This window comes from Carya illinoinensis, chromosome 9 (genome assembly GCF_018687715.1).
Source record: "Carya illinoinensis cultivar Pawnee chromosome 9, C.illinoinensisPawnee_v1, whole genome shotgun sequence".
Taxonomy (NCBI): Eukaryota; Viridiplantae; Streptophyta; class Magnoliopsida; order Fagales; family Juglandaceae; genus Carya; species Carya illinoinensis.
In genome coordinates, this window is record NC_056760.1 from 17229595 (window position 1) to 17248005 (window position 18411).

Sequence of the window (18411 nt, forward strand, 5' to 3'; positions counted from 1 at the left end):
TTTTGACCTTAAGAACCTCGTGAAAACTTGTGTAAGTTTACACGAATCGACTAATCGCATAGGTTTTAGCCTGTCAACATAGTTAGTTTTATCACTCACTATGGTGCCAGAAATGCGATTTTAATTATTTGAGATAGTTAGAGGTGTCAGAATACATTATAGTCTACACCATTAAGCTTAATTGAATATTTAGGATTTTTCAGTACTAAGTTTATTACGTTTATTTTTGGAGTGAATAGTAACCTCGGTAAACGTACTAAGCGCAGTATTTTCAAAATCATAGTATGAAATGTCCAAATTAGGTTAGCGAAATTTTATTTGGACACTTGGCAAGATCTTAACCACACATAATGAATAGTATTAGATACTTGGCACAAAGAGAAACCATTAGATAAAATTGTGAAGGAAATCAAGGTGTGAGATCATGACACCTAAGCAAAATACATATTTGGAAAACATCTTAAGAACATAGATTTAAAATACACATGGAAATATTTTAACCACCTTACTCTTCCAAGTCTACTCCACATTTGGAAAATATCTTAGACTGATTTTTGTAGATATTATTGGATAGAATATTTTGAGATAATCTTTTATAGATATTTTGGGTAGAAGAAAACTACACTCAACTCTCAACTCTAGCCTTATCATCTTCCTTACCTCGTCCATAAGTATCTCCAGCCATTACCCATGAACTTATCTTAATTTACACGTTCCTTTAAAAGAATATCAAACACTTTCTCTCGGACAGTTTTTAGGAGTTCTTTTGCACGCCCATTTCGAAGCTTTTGTAAGTGTTTTATCATAAAGTCTCATTCATATAAGTTGTTCCTTTTTTAATCTAATTTATGTGGATATCTTATTTGTCCCATTTGAAGATCATTTGGTCAGTCAAATATTATATAAACTATAAAAAGGTCATTCTGGGAGATAAACTGGAGAATATGTTATAGTTTGGAGTTTTTGACCAAGTTAATGGATAGATATTGGTCCGAAATTTTTATGGAGTATTGTTAACATGTGTATCTGATTATTGGTTGAGGATTTTTGCATGATTAAAGGTTTTGATGAAAGATTTTCTTAAATTTAAAAACTTAGAAACTGGAAGAGGAAAAACAGTTTCTGTTGTGAGAAAGTTTAACTCTTTAGTGGTTTAAATCTATTCCAATGACTTTGATAATTTTATTGGAGGATCCTAAGCATCTTATATACATGTTATATTATTATTTTAAAGATATTTGATATTAGTTTCGAAGATATAAAATTTTATGTAAAGAGATATTCAAATAAACTAAAGTGTGGATGTTCTTGGCTAAATTTATGTTTTGGTTAAATTTTAACCATGTGATCTTGAATTAGAAGCTTATATATGTTTTATGACATCTTTTTAAACCATGTGATGGTTTGGTTTGAAGATCATATCTTTATAAGTCATAGATCAAAAGGTTAATCAAAACAAGTTAGAAACAAAAATCAATGGAAATAGCATATGGGAATTTCGGCCCTATGGAGTTTTAATAGTTGTGATTAGTTTTAAATTTTTCTAAATTGATATTTGAGTTAAGGATAAAATTTACATGAGGCATGTAAATTTTGGTGACATCTGGAGTTAGTATGCAAAATTCTTAAGTTATGGGTAAAACGGTCATTTTCCTACATGCAGAGAGTAAAATGGAAATTTTACTCTTTAAGTTAGTATTTTTCATATTTTAATTTATTAGTGATTTAATGCTAACTTTTAGAATCACTAATTACAGTTTCTCGTGATCGCGCTTAAGGTTTTATAAGAAACGCGGAGATCGAGGTAAGTTAGTTTTTAATTTACTAGCAGTCTACTGTGTATGTGTGCTAAGTAAAGAAACTACAGTGTATGTATGTGTGTTATCATATATGTCATGCCATGCCAAGTTATCACGTAATTGTCTATTATACAGAATTTATTCTGTCATTAATTTTTATCTGTTACATAATATATTCTGTTATGTATTACTGTACATTACAAGTACGTCATGCTAAGTATGCCATCTATTACATGTATGTCAAGTCATGTAATATTCACTGTTGCAAGTATGTCATGTTAAATATGTTGTCTATTATATGTTATGCCATGTTACGAAATATTTCTATCTCAAGTTGGTCATGTATTTCAAGTTATGTTCAAGTCACGTTATGTTACGTCAGGGCTTCAGTCCTTTCGTATTCCAGTCACGTTTCATCTTGATTACTTATGTATGGGGTCACAGCAATTGTGATGCATACACTACGTGAGACACAACAATTGTAACACGTAGAATACATGGGGCCACAACAACTGTGGAGTATGTATTTAAGCAGTTAAAGAATAAGTTTCCGTATAATACATAGGGCCACAATAACTGTGGAGTATGTATTTACACGTAGAATACATGGGGTCACAACAACTGTGGAGTATGTATTTACACGTAGAATATATGGGGCCACAACAACTGTGGAGTATGTATTTACACGTAAAATACATGGGGCCACAACAACTGTAGAGTATGTATTTTTCATGTTAAGTCGAGTTTCAGAACAAGTTCATGATAAGTCAAGTTTCAAATCAAGTTCAGTTCATATTTCAATTTAAGTTATGTCAATTATGCTATGTTGTATGCCAAGTTATACTTTAATTACTTATGAATTTGATTATGCATTTATACTTTCACTGTCATCCATGCATCATTAGCCTGTGTGGAAGTTTTTTGTTAACTTGCTGAGATTTGTAATCAAATCTCACTGTGGTAGTCCCAACTACCATTCCCCCTGAATGATAGATCTTGTTACAGGACCTGAAGGAGAATCAAGAGCTGACCAACTAGACACAGTTGACTGAGCGACGATGTGACGTCAATGTTAATATAGTAGTTAACGTAAATTACTACTTGTACTATGGAGTTGCATTTCCAGTACTTTTTGGATCATAAGCATTTTGGTCTAGTGTTATGATCTTAGTTATTCAATGGATCTTTATATATGAAGTATGTTTTAAGTATTTGGGATATTTTCAGTTTGGTGCATAGTATTGCTAAAGAAAAAAATTATTATCCGCTGCGAATATTGCATAATGTTATATGCATGTTAGGAATATTGCATCGTATATGTCATGAACGGGGGCAGGTAACCTTGTATTGCATGTCTCGACGCTTCAAATACCCGTCTGATCCCAAACGAAATTTGGAGGCGTCACAGCAGTGCTTGCACAATAGCTTTCAGGTATATTTCTTTCCCTGCCAAGGAGAGGGGTCTAGTAAACTTGCTGTTCAGCTTCTGCTTTATGTTGTCTAGGATTGCCTTGAAGGTCTTAACCTTGTGTCTCCCAACAACTGAGGGAAGGCCCAAATACTTTTCATAAGGCATTGCTGTTCTGACCCCTGCAATTGATGTGATATAATCCTGAGTAGCTCTTGCTGTGTTTTTACTTAAAATTATGGATGTTTTCTCAATATTCAACCTTTGCCCCGAAGCCATTTCATAGCATTTCAAAAGATTTATCAACTTGGCCTATTCCTCAGCTTTTGCCTTGCAAAAAATAAGACTATCATCCGTAAAAAAGAGGTGGGAAACCTTCAGCCTCTGAATATATTAAGTTATTGGTTAAAGAGGGAAAAACTCATATATATTTATAATTCCTGATATTTTAATATAAATGCCTGCAGGTTTATATTCCTTATTTAATAAATATATTAATAATTTCTTTTGTAACTTAAATTATGTCTTTTGTTTTTGTAATTATAAATATATATAGCACAATATAGATTACAAAAAAAAAAAAGTATCAAAATGTATTTCATGGCACTAATACTAGTGACAACAGTGACATAATTTGAATGAGAATATTTTATTAAATTCTGGGATAGAGAAAATAAGTTGAATGAAAATATTAAAAAATTATTTAAATATTATTTTTATTCTAAATTTTGTAAAGATTGTATTAATTTTTGTGTCTGAATTATAATTAAATAATAATTAAATAAAAAATTTTAAATTTTAAAATTAAAAACTATTTTATATTTAAATAATATTTGAAAATAAAATTACGAGAAACTTTATTGATTTTAAGAATTATCAATGTGTCTGAACATATATTTAAGACTTTCTAAAATTTTCAAAATATTATATTAAGTAAATTTATCCAAAACGCAACTCTGTTTTATTTCTTAATTCAATGATAGAAACTTTGCTATATTGTCAATATTATTATCCTCTCAAATTCAAGGGGTTAAAGATTTTAAATACAAAACATGATTAAAAAAGATGTCGGCATAAGGGTTAAAAAGTCAAGAAATGTATAAAACATTAGGTCTTATATAACTGTCCCTTGCAGTAGGGTTTGTCCTCCTCAAACTATTCATTAATATCGGAGATATTAAAGCTTTTATATCAGAGGTAGAATATTAGAGATATTAATTAAAGGTTTTATTAATAGAAATATATAAGATGTTATATATACAATATATTTTGCATTTTTTTGTAAATTTTTTTTTTTTTAAATAAGGGACAATTTTTTTTATCATCACTCATTGATCAATATATATCGGGTTACAATTTTAGATTTTGCAACACATATATATTGCCATATTGGAAGAAAATTTCTAATCACTATTCATTTTGACTGTTTATATATTTATTTTTTTTTAATTTTTTTCTTTACTTAATAGTTAAGAAAGTGACTTTTAATATATTAATGTATTTTTTTATTTTTTAAAAATATTTAAATATATTAAAAAAATATAAAAATAAAAAATAAAAATTGTTCAAGTGGCACACCCAACTGTCAAATTTTGCAGCACATCAGGACCAGCCTTGATATTATTAGATCCTTGAAATTGTTATCTATTTTCATTTTATCATAAAATTGATAAAATTGGGATGTCTTGATATGCAATTATTGCGGAAGTGATTGGGAAATATGCGTATTGAAGAGGACCACGTATTATAGTAGTACTGCAAGTCATGCACGTATGTGTGTATATAATATTTATATATATATATATATATATATGTATATATATGTATCATCTTGTCCATTTATAAGTACTACAGCACATGTTTGAAAGCTGCAGATGATCACCACCTCAAAGGCGTTGGAGGTGGAGAAGATGTCAATACAAGCTCAGAAAGTAGCAAAGACGATTGGCTTGAGTCTTAAAAGTAGGCTCGTATTGCTAATTGTTTTGGTGGGAGTAATCAATGTGAAGGCACAAGGTGGTGGAGTGGCAGGGCGTCTTCCTGATGATGAAGGTAATTTATAATTATTTCTCATCTTTCATGAACTGATATTATCATTGATTGAGTTATGGATCAATTGCATGCATGTGGAAAATTATCATCTGATCCACAACTCAATCAATGATAATATCATTTCCTGGAAAGCCGCATGCATGCAATTGATTATTAATTCATGGGTCATCATGATTGTTTTGTTTTCTTTTTTTGATTTGTTATTTTGTTTGAAAAAAGATATCGATTTTCTGAGTTGTTTGAACTTTGAAATTAAGACCTCACTTGATTATACAGATAAGATGAGATGAGATAAAATATTTTAAATAATAATAAATAAAATATTATTATAATATAATTTTTAAATATTAATTTTATATTAAAATTTTAAAAAATAAAATTATTTATTATATTTTATATTAAAATTTTAAAAAAATCTAACGATAAATTAAGATGAGATAAAATAAAATTTTTAATTTTAATTAACCAAACAAGTCGTAGTTTTGGACGACCCAAGACCCTTCCCTTTAAAATCCAGGTTTTGGGAACTATATATCTCTTGTAATCATGACTACATTTAAGGGCTTCTTTTTTCTCCTTGAAAAGAAGGGTAGATCATGATATGTTGACTCGAATGAGATGAGTCAAATCAAAATCAAAATTCAAAATTCATTACCTATATAAAGACATGATGAATCAGTCGGCCAGTCCATCAGATTCAAGTAATTCCTTTCAATTTTTTATGCTTGATTTCTCTTTCATTGATATACAAATGTCAAATTATTGTCAGTTATAAAAGGGGAGACTCAAATAAATAGGAAAGAAGATTTTTACATAAAAAAATTTGCGAACAAAAAAATTTAATGAGATTTATCCTCTTGCAAATTTTTTTAATATAAAATAAATCTAATATATTATATTAAATTACATTAATATATAAATTTTTTATATGAGATTTATGTAAAAATTTAATAATTATTAACAAAAAAACCTATTCTTTGTAAGAATATTATCATTATAATTCTTGCATTTGAACTCTTTGGGTAAGCTAGAGTATTATTTTGCCTTGTTTGGAAATAAATCTTATTTCAAATCTCATTTCATCTCCTTCTTTAATATAATTCAAATATAAAATTTTAAAATTAACCATTACAATTTTTTCAAATTTTTAAATAAAAAATAAAAAATAATTTAATTTTTTCAAATCTTAAAATAAAAATAATATTATAAAATAATATTCTAACAATATTTTAATTTTATAATATTTTTTATTTAATTTTATCTTTTTCCTTTTCTAAAACTAAAAAATATTTAACTTAAGCTATATCATTACTATTTATAAATTATTTTATTACTATTAATAAAATTCTCATATTATCTAACTAGGTAAATAAACGCTTAACAGTCATATATATTGAGATTTCCATCTTAGGATCCAGCTACTATGTCGCCCCATTCATACCGCTGGGCGGTTTTTTATTTTTTATTTCATATTTTTAATTATTTTCTTAATTATTAAATAAAAAAATACATTAATATATTTAAAATTAATTTCTTAATTATCAAATTATAAAAACAATTTATCCAACGATCAAACTGGGCCGTCAACCCAGGCGGCAAAGAAGTTTATCCGTCCATCTTAATCCTAGTGCTAAGAAATTCGAGTGTCATGCGTGTCGAAAGGAGAATTAAAGACATGTTTCTCATAAGACTTCGTGGGGCCCACATATAACATAAGTGACTGTTTAATGTAAATTCGAGTGTCATGCGTGTCGAATGGAGAATTAAAGACATGTTTCTCATATGAATTCGTGGGCCCACATTTAACATAAGTACTAAGTAGCTGTTTAATGTATCATCATGGCCGTAATGGATAAGGATAGGAAGTAATAAAAAATTGTATCACTTGCTAATAGTTTTTGAGAAATCTTGGTGACAGTAATTAAGTGTACGTACGTACCCTCACTTGTGAAAATAATATCAACTTTAATATAATATCCTTGTGAACAATAGGTCCATAGCCTAAGAAAACAACATGAATCAATGTATTTTAACTATGAAGGTTAACAAAGATTAATAGGTTATTAAGAATATAATATAAATAATTAAATCTATTTATTCTCATCAATTTAAATATTTTGGATGAGCGGTGATTTAATATAGTATTAAAATAGAGATTTTAAGTTCGAATCCTATACCTACGTTCTATCCAATTAAATTAAATATTTTATACAATTATATTTCAAATAATCGATAATTTTATAAAATAATTTATAAAAATATTCTCATATTAAAATATAGTTGTGAAATATATTGTAAATATATTGTGTATATCATTATTCTATTGCTGCTTATAGTTGTAAAGCTAGAGTTTGATTTTGAATTCGATATCAAGTAAATGTAAAAGAAATTTAGCGTTAAGATTAATAGCTTAATTTCCTTGAAGAGTTTTAAAAATATTTTGATTTTCTTTTAACTCTTGGCGGGAGTCTCCAAGAGTTTAGAAAATAATATAAAAATGAGTAGTTGGGTTGTATTATGATGCAGTAATTTGTAGGGAGGTCAAAGTACCAGACTTTCAAAATTCTAAAAGAAAGAGTATGGCAAAAGATCACTAGTTGGAAGAACAATTTTTTGTCACTAGCTGGAAAAGAAGTGTTGATCAAGGCACTACTACAATCTATCCCTACATATACCATGAGTGTGTTTAAGATTCCCAAAAGACTATGTGATGACATTAGTGGCATGTTTTCAAAATTCTAGTAGGGCAAGTAGCAATCAGAAGGGGGAATACAATAGAGGAAGTGGGATAAGATGAGACTACATAAAGGAAAGGGTGGATTGGGTTTCAGGGATTTGGAGAGCTTTAATCTAGCTCTCTTAGCTAAGCAAGGATGGAGGCTTATTAGGAATCCTGATTCACTTGCAGATTTGGTGTTCAAAGAAAATTATTTCAGGCATTCAAATCTAATGGAAGCTAAGCTTGGGTCACAACCATCCCTTATATGGAGAAGTGTCTGGTTGGCTAGAGATTTGTTGCAAGAAGGTTTAAGATGGAAAGTGGGGGATGGAAGCCAGATAAAGATTTGGGGTGATAAGTGGCTACCTACTCCTACATCTTATGCTGTTTAATCACCAATATCTAGTCTACAGGGTGGTTCACTGGTTGAGGAGCTGATTGATAATCATAAAAGGGAATGGGATGAAGAAAAGATTCGATCTATTTTTTCAGGTGATGAGGCTGAGTAGATCTTAAGCATACCTTTGAGCAAAGGTAAGGTACAAGATAAAATTATATGGGGTCCATCAAAGAAGGGTCTTTTTACAGTCAACAGTGCCTATTATTTGCAATTGGAAAGACTAAAAAACAGAAAAGGTGGTTGCTCAGAGGAAGAAAAGGAAGATAAGAGATGGAGGAGTATATGGGAGCTGGAAGTGCCAAGGGTAGTCAAGTTCTTCATATGGCAAGCTGGAAATGATCTACTACCTACTAAAAAGAATCTTTTCAAAAGAAAAATAGTGGCTGACCAAAGATGTCCTCTTTGTGGTGCAGAATTTGAGACTGCCACGCATGCTCTTTGGGAGTGTACAGTTGCAAATGATGTGTGGTCTGATTCTTAAGCTTGGTACAAAAATGGAGTAGCACAGAACAAGATTTCCTACACTTGTGGGAAAAACGTATGGGAAGATTGAATAAAAACTAGTTGGAGGAGATGGTAGTTGTATTTCGAAAGATATGGTTCAGAAGGAATGATTTTGTGTTTGAAAAAAGACTTTCATATCCAACAAGAGTACTTAAAACAGCAAAAGAAGGTCTTGAGGAGTTTCAGCATTCTCAAAGAATTCAGAATAAGGAAGACCATACACCAACTACTAGCATAGACAAGAAGACATGGGAAAAACAAACAAGTGGTTTTGTAAAGGTGAATTGGGATGCTTCATTGGATCTAAGGAAGAAAAGAATGGGAGTGAGAATCATGATCAGAGATGAAGAGGGGGAGGCTCTAGTGGCTGTATGTGATCAAAGGCAATATATGGAGAATCCAGCAGTAGCAGAAGGTTATGCACTTTGGAAGGCTTTGGAGCTATGTAATGACCTTAATATTCAGAAGGCCATTTTTGAAAGTGATGCAAAGGCTGTTATACTGGCAGTCTTAAGTAATGAGGAAGATTTATCACATGGTGGTTCTTTAGTTGAAGATATACGATCTGTTCTAGCAAATAGATCAGATTGGTCTATACAATTTGCTTATAGGGAAAAGAATAATGTGGCTCTTAGTTTAGCAAAGGAAGTTTTAAGATTAGAAGAAAAAAAAGTTTGGACAGAGGAAGTCCAAATTTGTATTGCAGCTTGTCTGGGCAAAGATAAACATTGTATTGGTTGAAGTCTGTTAATGAAATATAGAAGTATTATTTTCAAAAAATTAAAAAAAAAAAAAAAGACTATTACCAAGTGATACAATTTTTTATTAGATCTTATCCGCTAACACATGATGCTTCATTGTTAAATGTGGACCCCCATTAAGTCATATAACTAGGAAACATGTCTTAAATGCTAGCTCCATTTAACGAGCTATGAATTTCGTAGTAATTAATAGGATATTGCAGATCATCAAGTATGATGGTAATTAGATTCTTTATACAGCGAGTATCTTCTCTCCTTTTTTTTTTTTTTTCAATCTATTTAATGGAATTTATAATATTCTGTAAATGAATACATCTCTATGACCAATCAATTGAATATCAGTTAATCACTCAATGAAATCAAACATAAAGTAAATGGATTACTGATCAATGTAATGGACTGCCTGATCAGTCATGATGATGATCTCGATCTCATGATGACATAAGAGGTAATGAATTTTGATTCGACCCAAATAGCTAAAATGTGTGTACGTAGCTAGCCCAGCTAGGAGATCAAGATGATCAATACAAGTCTCGTCCTAGTCAACGTATCATGACGTCCCTTCCGCCGTCTTCTTTTCTAGGAGCTAGCTAGGAAGACGAAGGACTTATATATAGTGATAGTTATTCTCCCTTTCTGCAAATATCAATATTTTCATAATTTTTAAGCTCTTTTCTTTTTCTCTTTGTTTGTTTATTTTAGTCTCACTTAAGTTTTTTTTTTTATTGTTTTTAATATTGTATTTTAACATCGTTATCTTGACTTTAATATTGTGTTTTAACATGAATTCTATTGGCTTTAGAGTATTAACATTTGTTTCATCAAAACTATCTCAAAACTATTTCAAAACTTTGATGACAAGTATATATTTTCTATAAACTTAAATCCTTCTTAACCATAATCCAATATTAGATTAGTCAAAATAATAATATAATATTATTTTTTAATAATAATATTTTTATTTTTTTCATATTTTATAATATGTTATTTTTAAATAATAATATGATTATCTTTAAAATATCATATGTTAATTAATAATTTAATTTGATACTTCAATTTAATTTAATAATTAATATTTCTATCTATGCCAATCAAAACTAACTTTCAAACTTACGTACGTGTGCCAATCAAGAACTTTGAACTTCCAACCAGTACCTTCGGATATGATATAATACAAACTCAACTAATACCATTATTTTAAGACTGACTTCTTAACTTACAAAACCAACTTAGATTAATCTATAGTCAAAATCCAAATTACAAAACCAACTACTATAAGTTACCAAACCAACTAGAAACCAACTTAGAGTAATCTTACATTTCCCCGGCACAAAAGCAGACCTCTCCAAACCTATAACATGTCTATAGTAGTGCATATATGTGTATATATATGGGGTCGAGTATGTTTGCTACAGAAATTCTTGTGCTGCTTTTGAACTAATTCAACCAAAATTAAAAACAATTGACAAAAGAAAAACTAATAAAAAAAACAATGCTATAATTAGACACAATCAGCTCGGCTTTTGGAAAAATAACTTAAAATCAAAAACTAAGCACACTTGTAGTGGGTAATAAGCTAAAAACTGGAAATAAGAAATAATGTGCATAGTAAATTCAAGGATAAACAGAACCAACAACTACTTGACTCCCACAAAAATGCACAAACACCAAATAAAGCAAAATCCATCACACACATGTAACTATAATTTTTTTTAACTTTCGAAGAATGCACTCAGTTTTTCAGGGAATAAAAAAAAAAACTCAAATTCATACTCATTTCACAAGTTAAAGCGCCAATACAAAGCAACTTAATTTATATCCAAATAGAGCTTATCGGTAGTTGCAAAACCCAAATTGAGAGAGAGTGCTCCCGAATGTTCTTGAGCCAAGTTGAGAGAGAGAGAGAGAGAGAGGAAATCGCACAACCCTGAGACGATGGGAACTAGCAAGGAAAGGGACTCAAGAATTTTTGGACCCAAGAACAGAGAAACAATCGTTCGAGGAAGAGAGAAAACAGAGAGAAGCAATGTTAGGGCCTAAAACAAAAAAGTGAAATACGAGGGAAAGAGAGATTCTATCCCCAATTGATCTCTTGCCTTCTGACTGCTCCTGAAGCCAACGGAGAAGAAATTGACGTCATTCAGACAAGGAAATAAGGCATGAAATTGGAAAAAGAAGAAGAAACTATGGAGAGAAGGGGAGAGAGGGAGTGTCGGGCTCTAGAGGGAAGAGAGAGAGAGAGAAGAGAGAAAATAGTAGGGGTGTCAAATCGTGTTAACAGGTCGTATTCGTGTCGTGTCAAATCGTGTTAACGGGTCATATAGGTCAACCCTAACTCGACCCGTTAAGCTTATCGTGTCAAAATCTCAAACCCTAACACGACCTATTAACATAACGGGTCGTGTCGTGTCAATCCGTTTTGACCCATTAATAAATATTACGAAATATGTTTTTTTTATAAGTAAACAAATAAATTAAGAAAATATTACGAAATAGGTTAATACGACACAATACAACTCATTTTAAACTATTTATGTAAATGGGTTGAATAGGCCCGAAATTAACCTTTTTAACCTGATTAAATTTAGCATAATTTTATATAAATGTTAAAATTACAATATTTATAAAAATTATAAAACTAATTATAAGTCCAAAATTACAATCCAAATAATAAAAATATCGAAATTAAAATTCTAATAATTTTATTTTTAGATATAAGGGTATAATTGTAACTTTAACTTTCTTAACGTGTCATAACGGGTTATAACGGGTCAAAACGGGTTAACCCGTTATCAACCCGTTAAACAATCGTGTCTTAACGGGTCAACCCGTTTTGACACGAACCCATTAAGGCTAAACTCTAACCCGCTATTATCGTGTCGTGTTCGTGTTGGATTAACGGGTCGTGTGACATATTGCCACCCCTAGAAAATAGAGAGAAAAAATTGAAAGAGAGAATGGAAACACCAAATGGATTCATGGAGGGAAAAAGGGAGAGGAAGAGAAATGGGATCTAGGAGAAAGCAAACCGATTCACAAGTGAGAAGGGGAAGAGCAGTTGGAGGAAATAAAGTTGTAATAAAATAATGGTCGTTACGGTTATAAGATAAACAGTCAGTCTCTAAATATGGAGATGAACTTTTATAGTTCAAAGTTGAAGATTTTAATGTTTACTTAATTCAATCCAGTGATTTTAAAAACAAACCCTTCAAATTTGATGAAAAGCAACATTTGAAGAGGTTGATGCTAGTGGTCTTAGGAGTTTATGTTAGGAGTCGTGGTTAAAGTACCTGAAGTCCTATTTCATGGGACTTCTCATTTTCACAATGGCCTTCACTTTGGATCAAAAATCAAAAATTTTAAGGGGCTTGAATCCTAGGGGTTCAGAGTGGATGGAAGGAAAAGACAGTTACTCATGAGCCAAATCTATAGTAACGCCCACAATATTTATTTAGCAAGATAGTTCATTCACATTACTAATGAAAAAATTGTACAGCCCCCATTCACATTGGTATCACATGTCGATTATGATGTATGTGTTCTCATAAAACTTCCCACATAATTTATACAGTTTGATAAGAAAAGTACAATTTGATACAATTATACAATTTTATATATAATTTATACATAAAAGTTTCCTCACTGTTCTTCCAAAACCCTCAGGCAGCATTATGAACTTAAAAAGCACATGGCTGTTTCATTAGCTATTGGATCACCAATAAAAATAGTATCTACCTACTTATTAGAAAAAAAAATTCTTACAAAGAAATCTTTCAAAAGTAAATTTACAAACTTATATAATTTGATGTAACATATTAGATTGTAAAAATATTTTTTATTATAAAATTGATTTAACGTATCACATCAAACCACATAATTCTCTAAATTTGCTATTGTAAGATTTCTTTATAAATCTAGCCCTTCTCATTATAAAAATCAGTTTCCATGGTGAGAAAAATATTTGTTAACATTATCGACTATCAAGATTGATTGAATAGAGGTCCTGGGCAGAAGAAGAAGTTCCAATCCATGCCGGATCTGATGACGAATGAATTAGGCTCTCAGCTCCACTTAAGCTCTTCCTTACTAGTTGGATCTGATCAAACTGGCCTCTTAAAGCTTCAAACCTATATTCATCACCATATATACTTGGATCCATGATATCTTCATTAACAACAGTTCGGCCTTCGAGCATGCTTACCACTGCAGACATGGTGATTCTAAGCGCTGGACATGGATTGGTGCAAAGTAGAGCTACTTTGATCATTCTAATAGCCTCCTCCTTGTTGAAATCGGAGCCTAGCTTTGGGTCTCTACTAGCTCCATTAGATCACCCTTTCTTTGTAGAACAAGGCCCTGAAATAAGCATACATGAAAGAATGGAAATGAAAAGTAGCAAATCAACAAAAGAGAAAGACGTGAACTCATGCCTGACATCAATGAGTCGAACAATATTAACCTAGTGTAGTATACTTTGTAGCTTGAATCTAGAGTAGCAAATTATGCCGACCAGATTGGGTGGAAAGGCACAAAGAAGAAACGTAACTGATGCCTGTGTTTTTAAATACATGTAATTAAGGGTATAGATCAACCTTACCCAATCTAAAAGGCATACATAATTCTCATTTGGTCGATATTTCATGTTGTTTTTCCCTGCAATAATTTCCAATGCAACTACTCCAAAACTATAGACATCTGCCTTGTAAGTTAAATAACCCCATAATGCATATTTGGGTGCCATGTATCCTCTGCAAAATGAGCGTTGCATATGACATGTAGTTCATTAGTGTTAAGCTTTGATAGTTAATTTTGGAAAAAATCTAACATCTATAGTTACGAGGTCATGTTTCCTTCCCATTTATTCGTGTTCCAGGAATAAAAATCCAACATCTATAGAAACATAGTAATGGGGTCATGTATCCTCCAACATCTATAGAAACATAGTAATGGGGTCATGTATCCTCTGCAAAATGTACCTTGTATTATGACTTTTAGCTCACTTAGTATGAAGCACTGATCGCTCATATTGAAAAACAAATTCAAACAATCCAACATCTATAGAAGCATAGTTATGGGATCTGTTTCCTACCCATTTAGCATGCAATTAGTAAGGCATATAATTGAGCGGAATCTTCATGGCATGAAAGATACAAAAATATTCTTAAGGATATAAATGCGTATTATTTTCTTCTGTATAATCCATAGCCACTTGTATAAAACAACAAATTCTTCTCAGTAACTGTTTCTATACTTGTCTCAATAAAAAACAGAATATTTGACACAAGTTTTACATGCTATTTTTTTTTTTTTAGTTTAAGAAAAGGGAGATAGATTCCTGGAGTAGGATTTAAGAAAAGGCCTGATTTAGCCTTTGCAGTACATAAAGTCAGTAAATTTATGCATCGACCCCTTGATACACATTGGATGGCAGTCAAGCGCATCTTGCGCTATCTTAAACACTCAGTGTCTACTGGTGTATACATCACCAAAGCTACTGATATGAAGTTTCAAGCTTACTCAGATTCTGATTGGGCAGCTGATAGAGTTGACCGACACTCGGTTGGTGCTTTCTGTGTCTATATGGGCTCCAATTTAATCTCTTGGAGTTGCAAGCAGCAGCCCATAGTTGCTAGAAGCAGTACCGAGGCTGAATAGAAGGCGCTAGCAAACACAGCAGCCGAGCTCACTTGGATAAGATCTCTCTTATTTGAACTTGGTTTTCCTCAAAAACAACCACCGGTTCTTTGGTGTGATTATATTGGAGCAACTTACCTCACCTCAAATCCAGCGTTTCATGCAAGAACGAAGCACATCAAAATTGATTTCCACTTCGTAAGAGACCAAGTTCTCAATAAACAATTGGCGTTTCAATTTATTTCAAGCCGAGATAAGTTAGCAGATGCACTTACCAAACCGTTACCTCCATTCAAGTTCAAACATGTACAACACAATCTGCATGTCTGTGACCCTCCAGATTGAGGGAGCGTGTAGAAAATCAAGTCAGTAGAACTGAATTTAAGGCTGAAGATATTGAAGATCAGAATGTCAAAGTATGCAGCAATGGTAATGACCAAATTCACAGCAGCAGATTTGGTGAAATCTCAACAACAAATTAGGAGCCTAACAAATGAGAAAGATTTGATCCTGCAATTCTATTATGATAAGATTGTATAGCTGTAATCTTTTAAATTCAATTGTTCACGTAAATATAGGGATCAGTTGTAAATGCTCTTATATATATTGCTGTACAGATTACATTTAAAAACAATAAGAAAAACAGAGGAATCAATTCTCGCATACTCCCTTTGAATTTACTAACATTTAGAAAAAAAAAATTACTCAAACTCATACTCATTTCACAAGTTAAAGCGCCAATACAAAGCAACTTAATTTATACCCAAATAGAGAGCCTATCGGTAGCTGCAAAACCCAAATTGAGAGAGTGCTTCCGAACGTTCTTGAGCCAAGCAGAGAGAGAGAGAGAGAGCGAGGAAACTCACAACCCTGGGACGATAGGACCAGCAAGAAAAGGAACTCAAGAATTTTTGGACCCAGGAACAGAGAGACAATCGTTCGAGGAAGAGAGAAAACAAAGAGAAGAGGGAGAGAGAGAGAGAGAGAGAGAGAGAAGCGAGGTTCGGGCCTAAAACAGAAAAGAGAAATATGAGGGAAAGAAAGATTTTGTCCCCAATAGATCTCTTGCCTCCTGACTGCTCCTGAAGCCAACAGAGAAGAAATCGACTTCATTTAGACAAAGAAATAAGGCATGAAATTGGAAAAAAAATAAAAAATAAAAAATTATGGAGAGAAAGGGATAGAGGGAGACTCGGGCTCTAGACTCTAGAGGGAAGTGAGAAAGAGAGAGAAACAAAAAGGGAAGAGAGAAAATGGAGAGAAAAAATTGAAGGGGGGAATGGAAACGCCAAACAGATTCCTGGAGGGAAAAATGGGAGAGGAAGCGAGAGGGGATACAGGAGAAAGCAAACTAGGGGTAAAAAAAAATTTGTAGACCAGTAATCGGACCAGACCGAACCAAATTATTGGGATTGGTCCGGTCTTAAATTTGGTGATTTTAGTTTTATTTTTTTTTTAAATCGGTTAAAATCGATCTCGTTTCGATTTTTCTTTTTTTAAAATCAGATCGGACCGGACCGATTTATATATATTTTTTAATTTTTTTTATTATACATAATATTTGTATATAATATATAACTATATATAAAATAGTTTTGTATTATATGATAAATTACTAATTAATATAATATTAAATTTTAAAATCTTATATTATTTTATTTATTTTATTAATAGTTATACTAATACTATATTACTATATATTATAATATATCATTGTAGTCTATAATACAATTATAATATACTACAATATATTATCAATATAGTATTATATACTATCATATAGTATATTATATAATATATAATATAGTACATTAAAATCGAAAAATCGGTAAAACCAGAGTACCAGTTTAAGAGGGTAACCGATGCATAATATATTTTGAAAAATGTAAAATCGGTATATATCGATTGGATCTTAAATTTTGTCCAAAACCCGACCAAACCGGACTGGTTACAGCAAACCGATTCATGGGTGAAAAGGGAAAGAGCAGTTGGAGGAAATAAAGTTGTAATAAAATAATGGTTATAGAGATGAAAAGTCAATCTTCAAATATGGAGATGAACTTAAATGTACTGTAGCTCAAAATTGGAAATTTTTGTATACCGAATCCAATGCAGTGATTTTAAAGACAAATCCTTCAAATTTTGATGAAAAGCAATGTTTGAAGAGGCCGATGCCAGAGCACTCTCAATGAATTTTTCATCCTATCCTTTAAAATAAATCATCAAAATTCATTTTTTTTTTAATTTTACATACTGACTTTTACAATATATCATCCATCAACTTATCTATTTTTTTCTATATCATTTAAATATTTTTTTTTTAATATTTTTTATTCATTTCAAATATTTCCTCTAACTACCATTAAATTTGTAATATTTTCATATATTTTGATCTTTACAATATCACTCTATATACAATATTATATAATTATATCATATTTCAAAATTAATGCAAAATTAGTTTGAAGAGGCGAAAAGATGTTGGGGGCACTTCAAAATTATGGAATGTTCTCAACGTGAGTGGATTGTATGCATGATGCCACTAGTTGCACTAGGGGCTGAAGACTTTGCAGAATGCCATAAGCTTTCTGGGAGAGAGAAAGTAGTGGGCAAAGTCCAAAGGAAAGATAAAATAATTAAAAATATTTTAGATGTGTGAATAGTATTCTCTATATTTAGAGGATTACTATAGGAAAATGTAAAATAAAGATAAAAATAAAAAATCCATTGGAATGTACTTTTGAACAATTTTCTTTATATTTTAGAAAAATCTCTATTTTACAAGAGCCATTGAGAGTGCTCTTAGGGACTCTTGTCCGGAATCATGGTTTAGGTACCCTAGGTCATAGTCCATGGGACTTCTCATTTTTCACAATGGCCTTCACTTTGGATTAAAGATCGAAAATTTTAAGGGGCTTGAATCCTAGGGGTTGAGAGTGGATGGAAGGAAAATACAGTTACTCATGGGTCAATTCTACAGTAAGGCCCACAATATTTATTTACCGAGATAGTTCATTCACATTAGTAATGACACCTATACAACCCCATTCACATTACTATCCCATGTTGATGTTTTTTTTTTTTTAAAGGGCGGAAGGTCACATGTTCAATAGTGACCACTTCTCATATTTATT

At 31.3% G+C, this 18411-nt stretch overlaps 2 protein-coding genes across 2 annotated transcripts in view; one reads left to right on the plus strand and one right to left on the minus strand.

Annotated features, from left to right (window-relative positions):
* Positions 1-8951: 8951 nt before the first annotated feature.
* On the plus strand, positions 8952-9623 carry LOC122276868. The gene has a single exon (XM_043086764.1). It carries the CDS (start codon positions 8952-8954, stop codon positions 9621-9623), a length of 672 nt encoding a protein of 223 aa, XP_042942698.1.
* Positions 9624-13219: 3596 nt separating this feature from the next.
* LOC122275478 (probable LRR receptor-like serine/threonine-protein kinase At1g07650) overlaps positions 13220-18411 on the minus strand; it is a 69606-nt gene continuing 64414 nt past the window's right edge. Inside the window, exon 17 of the transcript XR_006228557.1 lies at positions 13220-13999. The gene's annotated coding sequence lies outside the window, so the exon portion shown is untranslated. The remainder of the gene's footprint in view (positions 14000-18411) is intronic.

Bases quoted from the DNA above. Each gene is read 5' to 3' on its own strand.
- LOC122276868 (XM_043086764.1), top strand. From the start codon at position 8,952: ATGGTAGTTGTATTTCGAAAGATATGGTTCAGAAGGAATGATTTTGTG.